General features: G+C 44.5%; 1 protein-coding gene across 2 annotated transcripts in view; it reads right to left on the bottom strand.

Moving 5' to 3' along the window:
• Positions 1-24,289, bottom strand: part of WWC1 (WW and C2 domain containing 1) — a 289,547-nt gene that overhangs the window by 111,331 nt on the left and 153,927 nt on the right. For both annotated transcript variants that reach the window (XM_083181881.1, XM_083181880.1), the window contains exon 2: positions 13,044-13,153. Coding sequence is in view for 1 of the 2 variants with exons in the window: in XM_083181880.1 (XP_083038006.1) it covers positions 13,044-13,153 (110 nt within the window). In the remaining variant the exon portion in view is untranslated. The remainder of the gene's footprint in view (positions 1-13,043; positions 13,154-24,289) is intronic.

Genomic DNA, 24,289 nt, shown 5'->3' with positions numbered 1-24,289 from the left:
TTATTTTTTAGGCACCATGTAGGTTTCTAGGCACCATAAGATGCTAAAAGTTAGGAACCCCCCCACAAGTGACCCCATTTTGCAAACTACACCCCTCAGGGAATTCATCTAGGGGTATAGTGTACATTTCAAACCCCCAGGGGTTTCACCAATTTTGGTACAACTGGGCTGTGAAAATGAAAAATTAAATTTTTTACACAAAAATGCAGTTCTGGCTCAAAATTTTTCATTTTCACAAGGAATGAAGGAGACAAAGCACCCCAAAATCTGTGCCCCAATTTCTCCCGAGTACGGCAATGCCTCACATGTGACCAAAAAATACCATTTGGGTGCATGGCAGGACTCAGAAGGGAAGGAGTGATATTTGGATTTTGCAGCACAGATTCTGGTGGAATGTTGGTGGGTGCTATGTCGCATTAGCAAGACCCCCGAAGCACCAATACAGTGGAACCCCCCCACAAGTGACCCCATTTTGCAAACTACACCCCTCAGGGAATTCAACTAGGGGTATAGTGTACATTTCAAACCCACAGGGGTTTCACCAATTGTGGTACAACTGGGCAGTGAAAATGAAAAATTAAATTTTTTACACAAAAATGCTGTTCTGGCTCAAAATTTTTCATTTTCACAAGGAATGAAGGAGACAAAGCACCCCAAAATCTGTGCCCCAATTTCTCCCGAGTACGGAATTGCCTCATGTGTGACCAAAAAATGGCAGGACTCAGAAGGGAAGGAGTGATATTTGGATTTTGCAGCACAGATTCTGGTGGAATGTTGGTGGGTGCTATGTCACAATAGCAAGACCCCCAAAGCACCAATACAGTGGAACCCCCCCACAAGTGACCCCATTTTGCAAACTACACCCCTCAGGGAATTCATCTAGGGGTATAGTGTACATTTCAAACCCCCAGGGGTTTCACCAATTTTGATACAACTGGGCTGTGCAAATGAAAAATTAAATTTTTTTACACAAAAATGCAGTTCTGGCTAAAAAAAATTTCATTTTCATAAGGTATGAAGGAGAAAAAGCACCCCAAAATCTGTGCCCCAATTTCTCCCGAGTATGGCAATGCCTCATATGTGACCAAAAAATACCAGTTGGGTGCATGGCAGGACTCAGAAGGGAAGGAGTGATTTTTGGATTTTGCAGCTCAGATTCTGGTGGAATGAATGGTGGGTGCTATGTGGCATTAGCAAGACCCCCGAAGCACGGTGAAATGATGAACCTAATAATCCATAGATCTGTGGTATATTTTAAAACACTCCTTTATACATAGGCCGGGTTTGTCGGGGCAAGTTTCACAGTGGAAAATAGAATCCTTTCTTATTCCCTTTTTATAGCAAACTTTGCACCTTTTTTGTGTCCTGCCCTTTTTTGCAGTGGAGGGGATTTCGTTAGGAAAATGCTGCCCTGGTACAATACGGGGGCCAGTACTAGAAGTACTGGGGCCCTCTGCCTGCTGGTTCCCAAATATTAGGCCCTTTATGACTTCCTCTTGAAAGTGCATAAATGTCCCCCTCTGGCTGGTAGAACGGAATAGCACGTAAGCGTTATACAGTGCACCTTCAACAACAACAAGCCATGGTTCAGCGGTCAACTCAGGAAGCTCCGTCGGGCAAAGGAAGAAGCCTATCGCAGTGGTGATATTGTCCTGTACAAACAGGCCAGGAACTCCCTAACACGGGAAATCAAGCTGGCAAAAAAAAGATTCTCAGACAAGCTGGCGAACAACCTGTCAACCAACGACCCCGCGTCAGCTTGGAGAGGCATGCAAACTATAACCAACTACAAGATCTCTCGAACCCCCTCCACCATGCACCAGAAACTAGTTAACGAGCTGAACGATTTCTACTGCAGGTTCGAGAAGGAAGCTACCTGCATCAGTCCTACCCCTGACCGGGGCAAAATGGCTTGCCCACCCTCCTTCCAAAACTGCCACCCCCAGACTCTCCAGGTGGACCAAACAGAGGTAGAAGGAATGTTCAAGAGGGTCAACCCTAGGAAAGCTGGAGGCCCAGACGGAGTGTCTCCATCTGCCCTCAAGACCTGTGCAACACAGCTCGCCCCTATCTTTACCAGGATTTTCAACACTTCACTAGAAATGTGCAAGGTCCCCACCTGCTTCAAAGCCTCAATTATCGTCCCGGTTCCCAAGAGCTCAACTGCGAAAGACCTCAATGACTACAGGCCGATTGCACTAACATCAGTGGTCATGAAAGTGCTTGAACGTATGGTGCTGAACCACCTGAGAGTTGTTACAAATGCTCACCTCGACCCCCTGCAGTTTGCCTACCGAGCAAACAGAAGTGTCGAGGATGCAGTCAACCTAGGGCTGCACCACATTCTACAGCACCTGGACAGTCCAGGCACCTATGCAAGGATACTATTTGTTGATTTCAGCTCGGCATTCAACACTATCATCCCTCACATCCTGGAGCCAAAACTCCGTTCACTAGGAGTCCCAGAACCTACATGCTCATGGATCACTGACTTCCTGACTGAAAGGAAACAGGCGGTGAAAGCAGGCGCATTCATTTCAAACACATGCACAATTAGCACCGGTGCCCCTCAAGGATGTGTCCTCTCCCCCCTGCTCTTCTCCCTCTACACAAACGACTGCACCTCAGCAGAACAGTCAGTAAAAATTATAAAATTTGCAGACGACACAACGGTTATCGGCCTAATCATGGATGGAAACGAGTCGGCATACAGACGGGAGGTGGATCGGCTAACTAAATGGTGTAGCGGAAACAAACTTGACCTCAACCCCCTCAAAACGGTGGAGATGGTGGTGGACTTCAGAAGGAAACCAAATGCCATGCACCCACTCATAATATCTGACAGAGTAGTGTCGAGGGTCGACTCCTTCAAATTCCTAGGAACAAAGATTTCCTGCGACCTCAAATGGGGTCCCAACATCATTACAACTGTCAAGAAGGCTCAGCAGCGGTTGTTTTTCCTGAGGCAACTCAAGAAATTCAACATCCCGCAGGAGCTGCTGCTCATCTTCTACACTGCCATAGTAGAGTCTGTCCTTTGCTCCTCGATCACAATCTGGTTCGGAGGAGCAAACGAGAATGACAGACGAAAGTTGCAAAGAGTGGTGAGGATGGCAGAAAAGATCATTGGGGCGGAGCTCCCCACTGTCCAAGAACTATACCTAGCCAGGGTCAATAAGCGTGCAGGAAAGATCTTGGCGGACAAGCTACACCCTGGCCACAACCTGTTTGAACCACTTCCGTCAGGCAGACGTTTTAGGTCCATCCCAGCAAAGACGACAAGAACTACAAAAGGCTTCTTCCCAATAGCTGTCCACCAACTAAACCGTATTGAACATACCAAATACGAACTCGAACTTTTCTAGATACATGTGAAATGTATGTGATGTATGTTTATGCCTCTCTTCCCACCCCTTTGTGTTCCCTGATTGATGCTGCACTGTTACCACAAAAAATTCCAAGCATACGCAAGTATACCTGGCCAATAAAGATGATTCTGATTCTGATATACACGGCCAGCTTCTTGTACCAGATTTTTGTTTTCCGCAGGGCACTGTACGGCTTCAGTACCTGATCTGAAAGATCCACTCCGCCCATGTACTTATTGTAATCTAGGATACAATTAGGTTTTGAGGTGTGGGTACTGGTACCTCGTACAGGGACGGAGGTGGTACTGTCTCCATGAATTGTTGTCAGTATAAGGACATCCCTCTTGTCCTTATATTTGACCAACAACATATTTTCGGTGGATTGTGCCCTGCTTTCACCCCTTCTCAGTACTTGGGCAATGTGCGTTTTTGGGAGGCCTCTTTGGTTCTTGCGCACAGTACCGCAAGCTGCTGTACCTCTTGAACCAAGGGCCTTAAACAGGGGGATGCTAGTGTAAAAGTTATCCACATAGAGGTGATAACCTTTATCCAGGAAGGGGTGCACTAAATCCCAGACAATTTTTCCACTAACACCTACGATGGAGGGGGGGCATTCTGGCGGTTCAATTCTTGAATCCTTCCCTTCATATACCCTAAACCTGTGGGTGAACCCTGAGGTGCTTTCACTCAGTTTATACATTTTTATGCCATACCTTGCCCTCTTACTGGGAAGGTACTGGCGGAATTTAACCCTTCCTTTAAAATGTATAAGGGACTCGTCGATACAAATAAATTTTTCAGGGATGTACATCTCTGCAAATTTGGCACTGAAATGATCAATGACCGGCCTGACTTTGAATAGCCGGTCAAAGGTGGGATCATCTCTGGGTGGGCACTGTGCATTATCGGTGTAATGTAAAAATTTAAGGATTGTCTCAAAACGAGTCCGAGTCATGGCCATACGGTAAAATGGAGTGCTGTACAGAACATCTGTACTCCAATATTGCCTAATTTCTGGCTTTTTTACTATGCCCATATGTAACACCAGACCCCAAAACGTCATCATCTCTACTGCATCTACAGGGGTCCACCTAGCAAATGATGACGTGGGGTTTTGAGCAATAAACTGCTGGGCATATAAATTACTTTGGTCCACCATTAAATTTATAAAATCATCAGAGAAAAATAATTTGAAAAAGTCAATTTCTCTGAGACCTGTTGAATCAAATTGGATTCCTGGGATGGCCAAAAACTCAGGAACCTGGGGCTCAAAATTGTCTGGTGGTGGGGTCCATACGGGATCAATCATTTGGGGGGGGGGTCTCAGCTGCTCTACGGGGGCGTCTTTGAGGGGGTCCCTCATCACTAGAGGAGGAAAATGAGGTTAAGACGAATCCTTCAAATTCCCCGCTTGCATCACTGGCTGTGTCAGAGTCAGAGGCAAGCATGGCATATGCCTCCTCCGCTGAATACATTCTTCTGGATGACTGGGATGACATTTGGGATGACATTTGGGATGCCATTTTTATTTTTGTGTTTCTGTAAGTGTAATGATTCAACACGTGTATAGTGTAGGGGGGGTACAAACTTTATTTCAACACGGGGGGTATGTAGTGTGTAGTGTGTATGTAGTGCAGAAAAAAAAATACTTTATACAGGAATTTGATCCCAATAAAAAAAAAAAAATTAGATCAACCCTGTGGCAAAAATGCTGATCTGTGATGTACGTCACTCAGCAACTTCAAGGCAGCTTTTGGTACAACCTTGAAGGGGTTAAAAAAAAAAAAAAAAAAAAAGGTCCTGTGCCAAAAATTGAGCACAGATGTTGGTCAGTAACGTCCGTCACTGAACAGCGCTCAAAGGCAACAGGAATTTGATCCAAAAAAAAAATAGATCAACCCTGTGCCGAAAATGCTGATCAGTGATGTACGTCACTGATCAGCGCTCAGCGGCCACAGGACACCCACAAAAGCAACGTGGGTGTAAAAACAATTTAAAAAAAATAAACCACAGCACTCTCCAAAAAAAAAAAAAACAATTTAAAAAAACTGCAGAAAAAAAATTATATCAACCCTGTGCCAAAAATGCTGTTCAGTGATGTACGTCACTGATCAGCGCTCAGCGGCCACAGGACACCCACAAAAGCAACGTGGGTGTAAAAACAAAACCCCACTGCACTCTCCAAAAAAAAAAAAACTGCAGATCAGTGATGCAGTGATGCAACACTGATTAGCAGTGAGGGGCAGCAGGCACACAACTGTGGGTGCAACCTGACAGGGTATATATAAAAAAAAAAACCTGCACCCCCAAAAAGTTGCTGATCAGTTAATTTATACTGATCAGCACAAAAGGGGGGGCAGCAGGGAGGGCAGCAGTCAGTTGCACAGGCAGCACAACCTTTGGTGCAACTGACAGGTATATATATATAAAAAAGTTCAGCTGATCAGCACAGATATACTGATCAGCACAAAAGGGGGGGCAGCAGACACAAAATATAGCACTCTCTGTCACTATCTGTCACTATCTGTCACTCTATGACACTGCAGCAGCAGCACACAGGAAGTCACAAGATCCAGGAAGCATCCAGCTGCTGGCAGCACGCTACCAGCGGTGATCAGGTAAGTATCAGGCAAGGATCAGGTCAGTATATCACGACAGATTGGCACGGTGACCGCTCTGCACTCAATTCCAGACCGGAATGGCGTCTGCAGCGCAGTCACCGTTAGTTTAAATCACGCGCCATGGCTGTGATTGGTCCGACGGACCAATCACAGCCTTGGGGGCAGGTGGGTTGAGGTGTGGTCATCACCGGTGACCACCGGTGACCCCCTCACGCCCCCTCACACCCGGCGGTGATTGATCCCTGTGTTACCGAGCGTCTGATTCGCCGGTAACACAGGAAAACGCTGCGATTGGCTGTTCACATTGAACAGCCAATCGCAGCGATCGCCGCCCCCCCTGGGCATGCTGGGACATGTCTGCTGTCAGGGACAGCAGACATGTTTAAACTGTCACCGCGTCTAAAGACGCGGTGACAGTTTAAAGTCATGACGTATATATACGTCATGTGTCGGGAAGTACATCCCGGCCATGACGTATATATACGTCAAATGTCGGGAAGGAGTTAAAAATTTGTTGAAAAAGTTGGCTTATACGCGAGTATATGGGCAGTATTCAATGCCTCGGATTCGCCATATTTTCTGGGGAATCAGGCAATTCCCCGGGTTTACAGGGAATTTTCTCACAGGAAAAACAATTCGCCCTATTCAATGGACACAATTCTCTGAAAATGAAGAGCGAATGTCTGGCGATTCTCTGTTTGTGATTCTCCGGGATTCGCCAGTGGTTTTCAATGGGGTTTTTAGTGGAATTCGCCGGGAGTGTATTCAATGCTGAAATGGAGAACTGCTTTCTTCAGTGATTTTCACCATGATTCTCCAATTTGCATTCGGCATCTTTTTTTGGGGAACTGTTATGTGTTCTTTTTAAATAAAGGTGTTTTTTTTTTGGGACTAAAAAAAATCATTAAATTGCATTATGTAAATGGTCTTGCTATTTATTTTACTGGTCAACGCACACATAACATAACATATGCAGGGGGGGCTCCGCTGATCTCACATAAGGGCTGCACCTGCCCGCTGGTGAGTGGCATGCAGCGGGGTCTGGCAGCGCAGGCTCATGTCAAGTAGCGCTAGCGGGCAGGAGGTGGGAACTAGTGGTTCTTATCCACTGCAGGGACCCCGCCGCTGATCTCACACGCAGGGACCTCCTGCCAGACCCTGCTGCATGCCACCCACCAGCGGCCAGGGGGTCCACCATCCCTGACACGCCGTCCGCTCTGCTCCCCGACCCCAGAAGGGAAAACGGTGGGACACTCAGCAGCTGTCAGCAGGGAGAGACCTGTCCAGCAGTAGGACTCACAGTCCTCCGGCAGCAGCTGTAACTAGGCAGAGACGGGTCCAGCAGCAGCCGCAGTCGCAGTCCTCTGGCAGCCCCAGCGCTGTGATAGCAGATGTCAGCGCCGGGGCTGCTGGAGCCGGAGGTCTGCTGCTGCTGGACCCGTCCTCGGGCTGTGCGGCATCAGTGTGCTCCCCCGCCGGGACTCCGCTCTATCCCCTGCAGTGGCAGTGTAGCCGCAGGAGCAGGGGAGAGAGCCAGGAGCACAATTCGTCAGAGGGAGGAATTTTCGCCGTCAGGGGCTGAGAGCCCCTGACGCGTTGAATACTGCGGATGGGCGGCTGCCGGCAAATCTCCCAGCAGGGAGAATCACGGCGAAAGTGCAGCGAATTCTACAGAGGATCCGCTGCCGCCCGCCACTCAAGGCCATTGAATACTGGCCTATATGTGGTAATAAATATTCTCCAGAAAGGATAGGCATCTGGAGATAAAAGAATGCAAAAAGGCCATATAGTGTAGTAGGTCAGATGTTAATGATTGAAGGAATGTCCCAGATGGATTTATTTATTCAAAAAAAAAATATTGATACATTGTATATGTTACATAACATATTGTTGTATATAATAAAGGTGAAATAAACATACAGAACATATTAAATTGTATTTGTCCAGCATTTATCTGTCTAACCATCATATAAGCCACTTTAAGGTTACTTAACTTACTTAAGGAGAGGCATTATGATGATGATACAAATATTTATGTGGTCACCTTCTTGTGTTGAGGTAAAGATATTGGTGCTTACAGAAAGCTTACATTCAACTTATGTTGGATAGACCTAAAAAGGTATCTTTATAAATTCACCATGTGTCAAAATAATGGATGTATTCGCTGTGTACACTCATGTAATGGTTTCTTTATATAGCATTTTCTTATACATAATATATAATCCTTACTCAATAGTAGCTCCTAAGTGGATGATGTGGAATGCTCCAACTCCAATGTGCTTAAAGGTGAGATGCATACTGTCCCTGTTGCCTCATTTATATACTAAGTTTTTGAAGGTACCTCCCACTGGAAGGGTGGATGGGGTAACACCAAGAAGTGCCCAAAAATTATGTTTTAAATAGAGATCATGCTTTGAAAGGTAAATGGTCTCATTCCTACAAAATGGGGTTCTAGGTCTCAACTTTTACTAAGCCTGGACACGGGTCCAGGAATACTGAGAATGTTTAAATGGGATGTGTGTACCAATGTGGTAAAACGCACACCATGAGCACATGTCTGGCACAGTGGTATTTCCGGGTTCCACCAAAAATACGGGTGTGGGAATGTGGTGCACTTCACCTAACTTGGCGCAGGCCTCATTTAATTATTTTCAGTTGGTACAGTATGTTCAGTACTTACGTTTTGCGGTTTGCTAGCATCCTATGACTGTCCACACAGACACACCAAGGCGTCTGGTGCTTCTTTTATATTACAATCTGGTTATAAAATAATTACCCAATAATATATATTTTTTATTATACAGTTCTTGAATTGGTTTATAACAATTTCTAGTTTTACCTCCACATGGAGATCAAGGACTGCACACAAAAAATTGCCAAATAGAGATATGAGGAGCAAGGCGGGAATTAAGTTGGGTCAATAACAGGAATCAGGAAAAAAGTATATATGAAGGCTGGAGAATAAATTTCCTGTTTACACAAACAGAGGCCATGTGGCTAGTGCAAGTGCTGATGGTATGCTAATGGTGGTGTGTTATGAATCACGGTCTGTGTTACAGTGAGAGTCTCAGTGCGTGCACATTTTCTCACACGCTTGTACACAAGGGGAGGGCTGAAACTAATATTTGCTAATTATTGCTGCTGGAGATGAAACAGAAAAAAATAATACAGATGTCGATGGAGTAAAATTTGGTAGCAAAGGAAAGGAGAAAAAGACCTGTAATTGTAGAAGGTGGCAATTCAGACATTGAATTTCAACTCGTTTCGGCATACTACCTCATTGCAGCATCTGGTCATAGCTTTAGTGTGACCTCTCTTATAGACCCAGACACCTATCTTGATAAAGGCATCGTAGTATGCTGAAACGCATTAAAATTCAGTGTCTGATGACGTCATAGTCTTTTGTTGTGAGGTCTTACACGGTGTGTTTTTCTGTGCTTCTGGTACAGATGGAGCCGGCGTAAACTTTGCAGGGGCTGGCAATACTTTCACCAGCTCCGGCAGCTGCTGGCCCCTGCCACGGGGGCCGCGCGCCCAGTGGCAACAGAGCTTCCCCCGGGTCCCCGCCACAGCCGGTCCCCCTCGTTTTGGCGAGCCCCGGTCAAAGATGACAGGGGCTACATCTGTACCATACTCAAGAACCTCGGTCACATCTGGTATGATCAGTGGTGCTGCTTATACACAACCCATGTTTACCCATTATTTTAACTATTAAAAATAAGTTTTTAACAGATTTCTGCTAGTGATTTTATGAGATCCCAGTTTAGTTACCCCCTCATATGTTGACTGTTTTTGGAGTAAAGAAACCTTGATATGCTTAATTCCAGCCATTTACATGGAAGCATACATGTGAGCACTACTTAATTATATCTGCATGAGTGGGGTGATCCTCTACGACCCTTAAAATTTCTGAACTATCGGGAATACACGCTTTATATTATTCCCACACGAAAGAAGAATTGCATAGATTCTAGACTATTATATATAATTTTTTCCAATATCCCCGGCATTATTGTGACGGATCTTCTGGAACTAACGAAAGGGGAGACCTTTGTGAATAATTCATCATACTCTAATTGGACACTATTCATAGCGCATGTGAGACTATCTTTTTTTTGTATAGAACTACAGTGTTGTTTATTGGATTCCAGTGAATGAACATGGATATTTAATATATAACCTTGATAAACCAAAGTAACACTGTATTTTAATATTTTTTGTTATATTGCAATTTAACATATGTATATACAGTATACTTTTTTGAAGAAATAGTACTATATTTGGCACCATGGCTAAGATATATATTTGTATTACATCTCATACTTAAAACCCTTTAAAAAAAAATCTCTACTTGTATTCAATGAAAATATTTCCATTTTCTAAGTACTGGCTGCTGCTTCACATGAATGATTGCCAAATATACCTATAATAATCATTTTACTAATTGAAAAAGCATTGCGGTCATTTGGTTTAATGTCAAGAGATGATTTCTTAGAAACCCATGTGATGAGAGCATGTGTACTGGAGAGATTAGAGAAAGGTTGGAGAGGTGAGCGAGAGGTGGGCATGCTGTGGCGGAGATGGAGCAAACAGGATGGGAATAGAGTAAGCCAAAATATATTGTTTCCCTCAGCTCACTCATATTGGTTACATATATTTGTGCTAATGTATGAATAAGCCCCCAAGGCGTCTTATACTTTTTATGTATATATAGCTTTGGCTTCCTATCACTAATATATATTAACACTGTAGTATTTTCAATGGTGTGCTGCTCTGGGCTTTCTGGCTCATGCTGTTTTTTTAGGGTGCCGAACCCTGCACCTACTGTAGATATAGCGCTAGGGACCCCCAATATACAGAGACGCCTTGACGACAGCTTGGGAGCTTATTCATACATTTGCGCAAATAAATGTAACAAATATCTCAGAATTATATTATCATTTAACAATAACAATATAACAGAAACAATATATTTTTTACTTACTCAATATTAACCCCTACCTTTCATGCACCTAAACAGTATTACTAAACTAATTATTGACTAATTATTATGTAGGTTGGATATAGAGGCTAGGGAGCAAACTGTAGGGTAATTTTAATACACTGCAGGGCCATGCATTTAAAACACTCGCCGTTTAACCCCCGTGCCGGCCGCTCACCCTATTCTACGTTCCAGAGGAATCCTCTCTGTCACAGGACAGCAAGGATTACCCCAAACAGCGAGGCTCACGGCTAATGCAGGGAGCCCCCTGCACTTTGCTCCGAGCCTTGCTGTTTTAGTGGCCGCACACGCCGTTTCCCCCTCGCTACAAAAACCAAGCAAGTGGGAAATGGCGTGTGCAGGTGGTCAGTTGAATACTGACCCTGCGAGCTGTGACAGCGAGCAGTCAGCACTGCTCGCTGTCACAGCTCGCAAAAATCATTGAATATACCCCTCAGACTGCACACTTTAGAAAGATAGATGGTGAGCGGTTTGCGTATGCATTTACTGCTAATTGCAGGGCTGCAATATTTTCGCAAGCCTTGCACAGCAACTCACAGGACGTGATTTCACTCTGAATGGGCAATAACTTGATCGCAGGGCCCTGTAAATTAGCAGCCCAGCGATCTAGTCTGAATAACCCCCTCGGGTGCTGCATGCACAGCACTACCAAGGCTAGCAAAGTTATAACTTCCCAGCTATCATCGCTGGACCATCACTTAATCAGTTCAACAATATTTTCTTGGTAGATCTCAGCGATGGGTTTCTTATAATTGTTATTAGTGGCAATTGAAATCCAACTTTAAAATCAACAATTTCTAGTAAATCAACCCATTAGGATTTGACTTTAACATACCACATTCCAAACAAAACTCTTTTTTTTTTTTTGGGTGGAGCTGGCCCTCCTGTTTGCTATGGTGCCAAGTATTGCTGCTGTTCCGGGACTGCAAGCTAATATCGTATTATATTTTGAATAATGTGATCATGCAGCTAATTCATATTAGTAAAGCATATGATTTGATAAGACATCGATGTGGTATTGCATATTTAAGCTTTAAATAATATTACAATAATATAGAATAATACATGTTCACTTCACATTCAGCTGCAACCTGCAAACAACTGAAGGTCTGTGTACTACACATATCAAAGGCTCTCCCCACTCACACACAAGCAGGTCTGACAGCCAGTGTTCAATCAATATTTCATAATGACTACACAAAACAATGCCCTGACATCCAATCGGCGTATCTTTTCACTTCCCTAAAATATTTAGAAAAATCTGTCACAGCTGGAATAGGAGAGCTTTTAATAATTCAAATGGAAATTAGTGCCTAGATGAAGATGCATACCACATAAATCGAATAAAGAGTTTCTAGAGAGCAGATTAGCTTTCTACCAACCATTGTAAGACCATAAAACACGTGGCATTTTACCTCAGCGCTCTCCGTTTGCTAACAATGCATTTATAGGTCAATCAAAAATAATGTATGTATTTCAACTTTGTTATTACCTTCGGAAAAAAAAATAGGGCCCTCTCTTACCCCTGGCCAAATATCCCCTTCAACATTATGCCCTTGCCATATATATTTCAACAGTCTACTATTGCAGCATATGACGGACTACAACTGCTGTTACCCCCAGCACACCTCATTATCTACCCCACCCAAGTTATTACCTATTGCTCGACCTTTATACAAGGCATCATAAAATGAGCTGCCAGCATTCAAAGTAATTTTGTATACTAAATATAAAGACATACAAGACTAAAATACTATGTGATGCCCCAAACAGCACTGTGCAATTGTTTGCTTTGACACTCTTCTTATGAATTCTCACTAGTATACTCGAACCGGGAGAGATTCTTAAATGGTCAACTACACAGGCGAACATGGCTGATTAATGTGGGGGGCACATGAAATACAGTATAGGCCTCACATGTACATCTGAAGAACCAAGAGGTTCTTCAACCGTTTTCCTCTACGTCTTCACACAGACAAGGTATTTAGAAAAGCTTATGGACTTATCAGATATAATAATTACTCAGTAAATGTTACACTCCAGGGTACTTACGACTATTATGGTCAATGTAGAAAACGCCAACTTGAGCATCATAAGCCTCCTCCCATCCCAGTGGTAACTCATCACCAATACAGTCTGCAAACGTTAATGGTTTGGTGTATCTGCCAAAACAGAATCCGTATGTAAGTATACATGAAAAACGTTTAGTTAAAACATTGTGTGATATTTAAATCTGGGAACATGGCCATCTAAATGAAAGATTAGAATTGGGAAGAACTGAAGTGTCCTGGGAAAATATTGCTATTGTATATATTGCAGAATCTCCGATGTTGCAACATGAATATTTATTACTGGCATCTCTTTCATTTCTGCGTTTAGGATGTTTCCCTATGCTACACACAAGTGGTACAAGAGTGCTAGTAAGACCAAAGTAAATAAATACAGTATCTTGGTATATGAGCAGGATATTCAGAGGGGTGAATTCAATGATTTGTTTGGTTTCATCAAATATTTCAACTATATTATTACTATCGTCATCATCATTTAATATGGCGCCACAAGTGCATAAAGCTGGATACACATTAGACAATAAAATAAATGATATGCACAATAACAATTATTAACAATATTTTTGTAGCATATCATATAATTTAACGTGTACGTACTATATCGTTTACAATGCACGCTCCCATGGGTCGTTAGCGACCTCCTCTGTGTAACATCGTTTAGTGTGTCATTTGTCAGGGAGTTCCAGGCAGTTCAAGGGAAATTGTCTAAAGTGTAATCAGCTTAACAGAATACATAAATGAGCAAAAACAAGAAAACAAGGACAAACAGTACAAGTACATGGTAAATATATAGTTGAATCAAAGGACAGGACATTGTGTCACGGTCGGGAGAGGTGGCCCGGTGGGTGGACGCTGCTCCATCTGCTCGTCCGTGCCCTCCTCATCCATTTGCCATCTAAGGGATCGATCCTATTAACCCCGAAGGGTGCGGATGATTCGCAGAGTGCGAATCATCACGACAACCGGCACACTTTACGGCAGGCCAAATTCGCAGAAAAGTGCTCGCACCTCCATAGGGGTGCGAGCAAATTTCTGTGAATTCGGCCCTGCGAAGGGTGTGAGTTAGGGTTAACTCAGGTGCCGATTTCAGCATGAAAACGGCATACGAAAAGCAACTCGCACCCTTCGGGGTTAATAGGATCGACCCCTAAGACTGCGGACAGCACCTGTTGTGTATACGCAGCGTGGTCATGCGCATAAGTGCAGATAAAAGAACAGCCATAAAAAAGAGGTGTGGCCTCACATGTAAGGGAAGTGGCCACAATATCCGGACTGCGGATCGATGGGGTGGAGATCAACAATACCATGGTCGACCAGTGGAGGTCGATTGCTTCTAGTTAGACGCCTATATTTGGTTGTCCACATTTAGTTAGACAGTGACGGGAAATTGACGGAAGGTAAGCATCGACGGGAACCTGGTCGGCAGTAGCAAGGTCGACACAGGTTTTTTGTCTTATTCTGGTGCAGGTGCACTTGGTTCTTAGACTACTATCCAGGTGGACATAGAGTAGGAATAAAATAGTGTGCCAATAGTAGCGTGGCACTATGCCCAAAGCATGGCAAGTGCAACAAGCCATGCGAGGAGACAGTGTGCACATACACAGTGTCCACAGGCATCTCGCTGACATTCGGAACCAAAAAAAGATGAAAAACATGTGTCGACCTTGCTACTGTTGACCAGGTTCCCATCGCTACTTACCTTCCATCGATCTCCCATCACTGACTATCTAAATGCGGACAACCAAGTATTTGCATTGACCTCTAGTGGTCAACCATGGTATTGTCGTCCTCCACCCCATCGATCCCATATACCACAAGTGATGGGCACATACTAGTACCCACAATTCAGATTATGCCACACAGTAGCACAATCTTGTTCAATAACACCACACATAGGCCAGTATTCAATGAGAAAAAGTTGCCTTGTTTTATGGCGAGTTTGTGCTATTTTCGCGTTGAAAGGAGCATTTTGCTCTCCTAAAGTAAACCACCCTATTCAATGTGATATTTTCGCCGTCTTTTTAAGTGATTTTCGCCGTGTCTCTCCGTGTAGCAATTCTCCAGCTTTTCATGGAGAACTGGAATGTGAACTTTTAAACTAAAAGGTTTTTTTTTTTTTTTTGGTGTAAAAAAATCAGGATTTTTTTTTCTGCGAAGGGGCATGTTATTTTTATTCATGTGCTTATAGCACATGAATATATATTTAATTAAAAAAAAAATATTTTTTTTCTTGCACAGAGCAGCCAGCAGGGGGCCGGAGCTCTCGAGCCGCTCATTAGATATTCATATATTCACTGCACCTTATCATTACATATGCACGATCGGGTGCAGTGAATACTGGGTCCCCCACTGGCTATAGGGGGGGGGGCAGCTTGTGCTGCCTGGGTCCCGGGGAGCCCTCCTCCCCTCCACATATGTTCTGGGGCAGCCAGGGAGACTTTAATCTCCCTGGCTGCCACTGTCCCCCGGCTCCCTGCCAGCTCCCTGTCGCGGAGCAGGGGTTAAGACTCGCCACGAGTGGCGGCGAGTCTTAACCACATTGAATAGTGGGAGCAGGAGTGGCAGCGAGCCCTCCGGAATAGGGCGAGTACATGGCGAGAGAAAAAATATCTTGCCATGCACAGAGAATTTTTCTCATTGAATACTGCCCTCAGTGCCCCTGATTCATATTACACTGCATAATAGCGCCCCTTATTAACTTTACAAAAAAAAGTACCCCCATGTCCACAGTAATAGTGCCCCTTATATACATAATGGCCAGAAGCAGTGCCAGTTAACAATATAATATTCACAGTTCAGTAGTTGTGCCGCTTATAGTGTCCATATTAGTAGTGCCGCTTATACATATAATGCCTCCAGTAGTAGTTCCATCCATATGCATAACACCCAAAATAGTAGTGGTGGTTATATGCATAATGCCCTCTTTAGTAGTGCCGGTTATACACACAGTGCGCAAAGTAGTAGTGCCAGTTATGGTATCTGGACTGATCATAGACTGACCCATGATAGACAATCATATGGTCGACCACTTATGGTCGACAGTCAAAAGGTTGACAGGGTTTAAAGGTCGACACACAATAGCAATAAAACAGCAATTGACAAATATCGGCAATACAATACACAAGAAGAGAAAAAAATTATAGGATAAAATAGGATTTAATACTAAAAGGAGTATTCAATCCCGTTCAGAAATAAATACCATTTTTGCCTAGAAGAGATGGAATTCACAGTCAATCTATTCAATGTTCTTTTTTTCCTAACTGATTAGAAACATTTAAATAGTCGGAAAAATTATGGATAGGCGGATCCACGTCTTTTTCCATGGAAACAGCCTCTAATTCACAAATTAAGTAGCTGATTTAAATGAAAGCAGAGTCGGCTTTTCAAAGACCCAAATCTGCAGTGGCGAGTCCTGGCTGATATTTCCAAGTGGCTCTGTGGTTGTGTAAATAATTCTACCGGGCCGCCCTTAATTTAAAACGTGGGGATAACACTGCCCCATTAAGCTCATCCAAAAAAACACAATACAGAGTGTAGGACATTAATCCTTTGTGACCCATTGCATGTTTCCGGGGTAACCGAGCGATAAAATTGGTGAAACGGGTAAATGAGGCCTCAGGTAAACTATTATGGAATTGAATTTTGGACATTACAAGTTTTATTACATTAGGATTTGTAGCTCATACACCAAAACATTGCAATTCATAATAATTCAATAGTTTTATTCTCTTGCAACCGTCATCACAATACAGTCTAGGAAGTACATTTTTTAATAATGCTTATTTAAATGTACAAGAGGTCATAAAGGGTTAAGGGGATATTTCTGATTATTTTGCTGCAGTCATGTCTGCATTTTAATGCTAATGCCGCTAAAAAGTCCTTCCCTGTATTGCCCACTCCTGCAGCCTAAACAAAACCTCTCATAGCCTAATCCTAACATCCCCCGCTCCTCCCAAAGCATAACCATAATTGCCCCACCCATGCAACCTGACCCTAACACTCTTTCTTTAGTACCTACCCCTAACCCTTACACCTCTAGAGCATGTCGGGATTCTGAGGTTCCCAACTGCTGGCATTTTGACTGAATTGCTTGTGAGTAGTGATAACAAATGTTACTAGGGCAAAAATGTAAATACGCAAAAATGCAGCAATTGAAAAACAGGCCCCCTAATCACACTGCCAAAGTAATACAGGTAAATATCTTTAAAAAATAAGACTAAGGGGGGTATTCAATCTGGCATTACGACTATCGGGCTAGCCCGACAGCCGTGACCAGGTCCCATTCTCGGCCAGCTCGACATCAGCTCGGCAGACGGGATTCAATGTCCCACCTGTCGAGCACCTAAAAGTGGGCGCAGAAAAACAACCGGAAATCATCGAGCTGCGGCCGGGAGCTCGACAATTCCCGGCCTTTCTTGGCAGAACGGGTCCGACTGCTTTTAAAGTATATATATTACATTCATTTTAATCATTATGGCTGTTATAAAAAGGTGTCAAATGACACATAAACCTGGACTATTTAGGACTAAAGGAACTTACGCCTCCTTTAAATAATCCATTTTTGGGAGGAGGTGCAAGAGACCGACTTAACAGAACTCAACTAGTGATTTAGGACAGAAACAAGAACAATATCTTCCTGTATTTTGCAGGACAGTTGGTACAAAAAAGGGTCTTAAGATCCAGACAAACACTGTTTCATACCTTTAGTCAGTATTGTATATGTATTAGCAGAATACTGCCTGTATTGTATACTGAAGGCTAAAAACACTGTCAGCATTGTATACAGATCCATAAATGCACTGTTGGCATAATAACCATTACAATGTTCCTTACATTGTATACTCATTAGTGAAAGTCTATCCTTATTGTGTACTAGTCAGAGACTTTAGCGCTGTGTTATATGTAATTATAGCTAATTAAAACATCAATGTTTCATACATTTTACAGCTTGTGTTAAACAACGACAACAATGGACAAACCGCCACCACTTTCTATACCACAAAACATCTACTAATTTCAATTCCCCATGTCTGTTTTTTTCTGTATGCCTTTAACTTAAAAAAAAACCATGGTACATATTTGAAATATACAAAGAGGCCTGTAACAGCAAAGATGGGCCTTTTCATCTACGGTATTGTACCATCTAATATCTGAAACAGCTTTTTTAAGTAGAAAGGTTCTCAGTTCGCAAAAACAGAAGTAACATATGATCCTCATGTGCTAACCATATGTGTAGAATAAAGTAATAATCGTATGCAGGGGCGGATTTAGGGATGAGGGCACCCCTAGGCACAACAATAATGTTTCCTAAGTAGGACAGTATATAGGGACAGTATCTGCATGTCCTATCCATTTACACTCTATTTAAGATGGAATATAGTACAGTACAGTGGATATTTTGCAGTTATTGGTACATTTTGGGCTGACAGTACTATCACAGGCATCCAAGTGCCGCCCCTAGACACGTGCCTCACGTGCCTAATGGGAAATTCGGCTCTGATCGTATGGTTAAATATAATTGTTTAATAAAGGCTGACAACTCATGGAGAAAGTAAAAAACCCACCAAAGTCTAATTCTGATCTATACGGCCACACATTTTTATCAGGAATTAGAATGGTCACAATTCTGGTGTGCCTATAAGGAAAATGCAGATTATTATAGCAGTATCCATTCCCTGTCCCCCCAACAACCACCTCTACACTTGACCCTATCCTCTTCAGTCTCCTCTGCTACCTCTCTTCTATTGCCTGTTTGTATCTTGTACACCTCATTAATCAGTAACTTTCCTTCTGCCTTCAAGCATTGACTCCTCTCCCCTATTCTTAAAAAAACTACCCTAGATCCATACATCCTCTTCAACTACCAACCCAACTCTTCTCTCCATTTTCCCTCCAAACTCCTAAGAGCATTGTCTACAACCTCTTTAGTGCCTTTCTTTCCTCCCACTCTGCTTGTCCCTTTTCAGTCTGGCTTCTGCCCTCTACACTCCACAGAAACTATCCTCACAAAAGTCTGAAATTACCTCCATGCTGCCAAATCTAAGGGCCACTACTCTCTGCTAATACTTCTTGACCTCTCTACTGCATTTGACATTGTGGACCACCCTCTCCTACTGCAAAGCCTTCACTTCCTTGATCACTGCATTCTGCTGGCTATCCGCCTAACTCTCTGACCATTCTATCCTCTCATGACTCAACCTCCCCCCACTTTCACGAACTCTAGGTGTCCCACAAGGTTTTGATCTTGGTTCCCTCATTTTTGTCTCTAAAAATCCTCTTTAGGTGAGCTCATTAGCTCTTTTGACTTTCAATATCATCTATATGTAAATGATACTCGAAGCTAAAGGCCCCCATACACTAGGGCGACTTGTCCTTAGAACAAGTCTCCCCCGACTTCCCCCTGAGCTTCCCCGGCTGCTCCCTGGGGGAGCTTGATTAGATTGGCACTTGATGTGCCATTTTTTACATGTGATAAATCGTCTCGATTTATCACATGTAAAAAACCCGGGGAGCAGGGGGGGGGGGCTACAGAGCAGGGCTGCTGGTGGGAGCAGAGGGGGCTGGGGACGCTGCGGGGGACACAGGCGGCATAGAGCCGGGAGCAGTCAGTGATAGAAGAAAAAAGCCTATACAATGACTGGGCAGCCTGTGATTGGCTGAGCGCTCTCTCAGCCAATTGCTGACTGGCTGAGAGAGCGCTCAGCCAATCACAGGCCGCCCATTCATTGTATGGGCTTTTTTTTTTAATTCTGTACGACAGCTCCCGCCGGCTCCCCCTGCCCGGCTCTATGCCGCCTGTGTCCCCCGCAGCGTCCCCAGCCCCCCCTGCTCCCTCCCCTGCTGCGCCGCCCCACTAGGTCCCAAGTCGGGTGGTCGGACGTGCAGCAGGTTCGACCACCCGACGCAGATCCGATGCGCGGTCCCGGGGACATCAAAACTAGCTGATTTTGGTCCGATTTCGGCCAGATCAGACTGATCTAGCTGAAATCTGACCAAAATCGGCTAGTGTATGGGGGCCTTTAGAGTCATCCTTAACTCCTTCCTCTTCTTCAAACCACACATTAATCTCCTATCACTAACATGCCACTTTCATCTTAAAAATATTTCCAGGATCAGACCCTTTCTCACACAGAATGTTAATAAAATCCTTATCCACTGACTGGTTATCTCCAGACTGGACTTCTGTAATATGTTCCTATCAAATGTCTCTCAAAATTCATATGTCCACCATCCCTCTTTTACAAATCTTAAGGCCTCCATACATTAGTCCGACTTCGGACCTGATTTCCCCCTGCAGCTCCCCGGGAGGAGGACACACGATTTGGCACTTGATGTGCCAAGTTTTGCAAATGATACATCGCATGCGATGTATCATTTGCAACTCCCGGGGAACTGCAATGTGGAGCGAGCAGGGGGGCCGGGAACATCGAGGTGGCGGGCGGGGGATGCTGCAAGGCGGCTGGGGGGACGGACGCACGCTGCTAGTAGTGTGGGCGCTGTGGGGGACACAGGCGGCAGTAACAGAGCCGGGCGGGGGGAGCCGTCAGTACTGAAAAAAAAAAAGCCCATACAATGAATGAGCAGCCTGTGATTGGCTGAGCGCTCTCTCAGCCAATTGCTGACAGGCTGAGAGAGCGCTCAGCCAATCACAGGCTGCCCATTCATTGTATGGGCTTTTTTTTTTTTCAGTGCTGACAGCTCCCGGCTCCCCACGCCCGGCTCTATGTCACTGCCGCCTGTGTCCCCTGCAGAGTCCGCACTACTAGCGGCGTGTCCCCCCCCCCCCCTACCCGGACGGAGCATGACAGCTCCCTGCTCCGGCTCCCCCTGCCGCCCCCCTCCCTCGCCGGCGTCTCCCGCCCCCCTCCCTCGCCGGCGTCCTCAGAGTCCCCACGGCTGCACATAAGATTTATCTTATGTGCAGCCGGTCCAACGTCCCGACTCTGACCCGATGCACACGTGACCGCGCATCGGGTCGGACCGGGTGTCAAAACCTGCGATTTGGTCCGATTTCAATGCCCGATCCATCTGGATCGGGTGAAATCGGGGCCAAATCGCACAGTGTATGGCGGCCTTTAACACTGGCTTCCTTTTCATTTCAAAATCCTATTCAAGCTTATCACACTCACTTACAAAGCCCTCACCCACTCCTCACATTTACATCTCTAACCTTATCTCCCTTTACACTCCCACTCCTCCTTGCTCTACTAAAGCACACAGCCTCTCCTGCCTAATGATAACCTCCTCCCACTCTTACCTCCAAGATTTTCAAGTGATGCACCCTTTCTCTTAAATTCTCCACATCTCCCCCCTCAGATTCTCCACATCTCCCCCCTCAGATTCTCCACCTCTCTACAAGACTTCTTATCCAAACCCAGCCAAATTTAATTATAGCCCTCTGTTCCATGCTCTCTGTCGACTTTATCTGTGTCAACCCTGTCAGTCTGCTGCCCCTCTTTAGAATGTGAGATCTCAAAAGCAAAACCCTCTTTCCTCGTGTGTTTTTTCCTTCTCTTAATAAAACCATCATCGATTGGACCAAAACCTGCAGTTTTCTGCCACCCTGATAGCTATTTCAGTTTAATTTGCTGAGGCACTTGTCCTCTATTGTATTCAACTGTTTTGCTTATTTGATTATGTGCTCTGTAATTGAGCGCTGCGGATCCCTTGTGGTGCCTTAGAAATAAAGGATAAAAATAATTGTAATAGTTAAAACTACTAATCTACTTTTACAGGCTCATTTACGAACATTATTTTAGTTTTACCTGAATGTACTATAGGGCTTTAGAAACCGCTTTCATGAAAAACTGTTCCAAACCCTTCAATTCGTATTTTATTAGCAAGCCAATCGCCATCTTCAGCTGGCGAATCAAAGGGCCTAGATGCGAATTCTGGACTTCTGCACAGTTTTCTCTGCTCCTAGGCAGAGAAAGCAGTGCGGGGTCCAGGCCAGAGTGATCAGCTGTGTGTGTGCACGATGGACACAGGCTGATCACAGCGTAAAAAAAAAAAAAAACAACAACTGGTGAGGGCTGCCAGTCTCTGGGTTCTCCTTCTGAGCTGTGACCCCCGGTGCAGTAAGGTGACACTGTAAAGCAGAAGCTCACTTTACAGCACCAGTGGGTCACAGGAGAAGGAAGCTCTGAAGACTGGCAGTGCTGCAGGAGCCGATCCCTGGGTGTTGGTGAGTATACCAGCGGATGGGTGGCAACAAAGAGGGGGTGGTAGCAGCATTGGCGGGACATGTGCAGTGCAGCCTGTCAATATACTCTCAGATGTGGATGGTGATAACATTGGCCCAATAAGCAGAAGTCTTTATACTCTTCAGGCGGCACCAGTGGCATGAACATATTTTGGTACTTGTTTCCTAGAATGGCGCCCACGATTTCCATCGCGATGCGATGCAATTCGATTTTAAATTGTACAAGCACCCATGCCATGAGATGTGATGGGTGCAGGGCTGTGGAGTCGGAGTCAATTTCGAGTACCTGGAGTCGGGGTCGGAGTCGGCAAACAATGCACCGACTCCGAAAATTATAATTAATGTCTTCTCTACTGTAAGAATAAAGACCAATGCATGCAGTGCCTCACGTAACCGCAAAACGAACACGTTAAATGACCGTGAAAAAGCATGCTTTTCATGTGCTTCACTATATGGCACGCAACGCACAATTCGGAGCACCAATTCTTATAAATGTATTCTCCCTTGTAGTTTACAACTTATTTCCAACGTTCAATAAGGTTTTCAATACCTCGTTGGTAGAAATCACCTGGTGTAGACTCGAAAAATTCATTCAACCAAGCTCTCCCACCATACGCACAACATCTTTTTGCGCGGATGAAGATCTTGTTTCATGCGCGGGGTCGTTTGTTTACCTTGGCTAAGCCATTCCTTACGCTGGTTCATATTGATGTACAGGCACCATTTTTAGTCGCCAGTAACGATTCGGTAAAGAAATCGTTCCTTGTGTCCATGAATTGAACAGTGACGAGCAAGCAAACCAGCGGAGATTGTGGCTCGTTGATTTTTGTTGTCGTCACAAAGCATGCGGAACTCATGCTCCACACTTCTGAACCTTTCCTATTGTTTTTGTTCCCAAAACAACCAAATAATGTGGTTTTTATCTTTGAACTGGTAAAGTTCCTGTTCCTGATGTTTATGCCTACTGCTACTATCCAGCTATTTAATTAATAAAAAATTAATAAAACTTTGTTTTCATTGTGTTTGTCCTTTGCTTAAAACTGTTCAATACAGTAGATTGTTGGCTTCCCAGCCTCTAGTTTCTGTAGTAATAATATGTATGTTGCCTTTCGTTCTTTCAAGGAATGTATCAAATACATTTGCATATTAATACAGAGGAGTCGGAGTCGAGGAGTCAGCATCAGACGTACGAGGAGTCGGAGTCGGGACATTTATCTACCGACTCCACAGCCCTGGATGGGTGCTTACAATGAGATGTAACCCCCAGTATCCACGCCATCCTGAAGCGTGGCGAGTGGCCGCGGTACGCGTCCTCCGACCTTTTCATACCCCCACTGTCAACTTCGGCATGGAATTTATTTTTAGATAGTGTGATGAGCACAGCGAGCCACCGAGCCCAAAGCTTGGCGAGCGCAGCAAGCCCGCGAGGGGATGTGGAATACGGGCCTGAAGCGTGGTGAGGGGACACGGATTACTTAACATGTATTCCGCATCCCCTTGCGGGGCTCGCTGCGCTTGCCATGCTTCAGGCTCGTATTCCACGTACGCTCGCCACGCTTCGGGCTCGGTGGCTCACCACACTATCTAAAATCAACTCCACACCGACGTGGATAGTGGGGGTATGAAAAGGTCGGAGGACGCGTACCGCGGCCCCTCGCCACGCTTCGGGATGGCGTGGATACCGGGGGTTACATCTCATTGTAAGCACCCATTACATCTCATGGCATGGGTGCTTGTACAATTAAAAATCGCATCGCATCCCATTTGCTGGCATGCGATGCTATGCGATATTTAATTGTACAAGAGTCGCACACCACTAAATAAAGGTACACAATGCCATGCGATGGGCGCCGTGCTAGGAAACAAGTACCCATATTTTCACATCACCGCTGCATCCAAAGATACAGCAGTGATGTAAACTGTATCCATCTCGGAATCAGACACACTATTTGCTTAATGCATAGTAATCAGCAAAATATAATTGGTTACAGTAATGTAACAAACCAGCAATGGAAATGCTAGATTAC

The sequence above is a fragment of the Crinia signifera genome, chromosome 4, assembly GCF_055691185.1.
Source record: "Crinia signifera chromosome 4, ASM5569118v1, whole genome shotgun sequence".
Classification (NCBI taxonomy): Eukaryota; Metazoa; Chordata; class Amphibia; order Anura; family Myobatrachidae; genus Crinia; species Crinia signifera.
The sequence above is the reverse complement of the archived record's forward strand: the minus strand, read 5'-3'. Positions and strand labels throughout refer to the sequence as shown.